At 38.2% G+C, this 1,705-nt stretch overlaps 1 protein-coding gene across 1 annotated transcript; it reads left to right on the top strand.

Annotated features, from left to right (window-relative positions):
• The first annotated feature begins 358 nt into the window (after positions 1 to 358).
• On the top strand, positions 359 to 1,318 carry LOC104864441 (olfactory receptor 4K2-like). Its single transcript, XM_010627425.1, has one exon. The coding sequence runs from the start codon at positions 359 to 361 to the stop codon at positions 1,316 to 1,318; it is 960 nt and encodes a 319-aa protein (XP_010625727.1).
• The last annotated feature ends 387 nt before the right edge of the window (positions 1,319 to 1,705 follow it).

The following is a 1,705-nucleotide window of genomic DNA, read 5'->3' on the forward strand; positions in this document are numbered from 1 at the left end:
TATGTGCTTCACTCTCTGTAGCTCAGGAACTTAATGTACTCTTCTATACAGATGCAATAAGTAACTCAGATACATTTGGAGAAGTGTATTACTGTACGGGTGTGTGTGAGCACAGCCCCATGCATCTAGGTGCTGGCCAGAACCAAGAGGGTCCCTTTCTCAAATATTATCCAAGTTGTTACAAAAAGAAAAATCTTACAGTGAGGGTTTTAAATGGTTCCTGGCTATAACAAGGGCTCTAGCAAATTGTTAAGTGATTGCATAAAATCCTTCACATATACTTGTAGAAGTATCATGTGTTTGTAGCTAGCTGTGTAATTTATTTCTTTTAAGATTATACCGCAGAGCCTGAAGATCAATGGAAGTATTCAACCATTCCAGAGTGTCTGAATTTGTGTTACTCGGACTTACTGACTCCCTTGAGCTCCAGATATTTTTCTTTGCTCTATTTTCCATTTTCTATTTAATGACCATGTTTGGTAACTGCTTGATTATGTTTACTGTCCTGTCTACCTCAAACCTCCACTTTCCCATGTACTTTTTGCTGAGCAACCTGTCTCTAATTGATATGTGCTTGTCTTCCTTTGCTACACCAAAGATGATCATGGACCTTTTTGCTCAGCACAAGACCATCTCCTTTGGGGGTTGCATGTCTCAGATCTTCTTTTTGCACCTCTTCACTGGGACTGAGATTGTGCTGCTGATCTCCATGTCTTTTGACAGGTATACTGCCATATGTAAACCTCTCTATTACTCAAAAATTATGAGCCCAAAAATGTGTATCGGGCTTGTGGTAATGTCTTGGACAGTGGGTTTTCTGCATACAATAAGCCAGTTAGCTTTTACACTCTATTTGCCTTTCTGTGGTCCTAATGTTATAGATAGTTTCTTCTGTGACCTTCCTTTAGTCATCCAGTTGGCTTGTATAGATATATATGTTCTTGGTATCTTCATGATCTCCACAAGTGGTGTGATTGCTCTTATAAGCTTTCTGCTGCTGCTCACCTCCTACGTCATTGTTCTTGTCACTATCAGGGATCACAGCTCCACTCGCTCTTCTAAAGCTCTTTCTACCTGTACTGCACATTTCATAGTTGTGCTAATGTTCTTTGGGCCTTGCATATTCATTTATGTGTGGCCTTTCACAAGCTTCCTGGTGGATAAAACTCTTTCTGTTTTCTACACCATCTTCACCCCTTTTCTGAATCCACTTATTTATACTTTGAGAAACCAGGAAGTAAAGGCAGCAGTGAAGAAGAAACTATGCAACCAATATTTCCATTTTGGGAAAACGAATCCACACCATCCAGAGCAATGAATGGAGATATCCTACCTGAGACTTAGATAATCAGTTTTGCTTATAGACCAACAGAAAATTGAACTTGGATTCTGCCTTTCAAATGATGCCATCTAAAGCATTAAAATAAGAATCCAGGGTTGAGAGATGTACAACACTTTGTCTAAAAATTAAAACAGGTATTGCAAATCTTTGGAGAATATGGGTTCACTCGATAATCTGTCAAACTATAAAGTTTTAGTTTTTACAGGAAAATTCATGTTATCAAAACTGTTAATGTAAATTCAGAGCTTCATGTGAATCCTATAAACATATCTCAGAGACTACTTAAAGAAGACTGAGATACAATATTGTCCTCTTGCCATGTAACTGAATATTTCCACTTTATGCACAGCTTTGAGGTACAAC

The sequence above is a fragment of the Fukomys damarensis genome, unplaced genomic scaffold, assembly GCF_012274545.1.
Source record: "Fukomys damarensis isolate Sample0158 unplaced genomic scaffold, DMR_v1.0_HiC HiC_scaffold_48684, whole genome shotgun sequence".
NCBI lineage: Eukaryota > Metazoa > Chordata > Mammalia > Rodentia > Bathyergidae > Fukomys > Fukomys damarensis.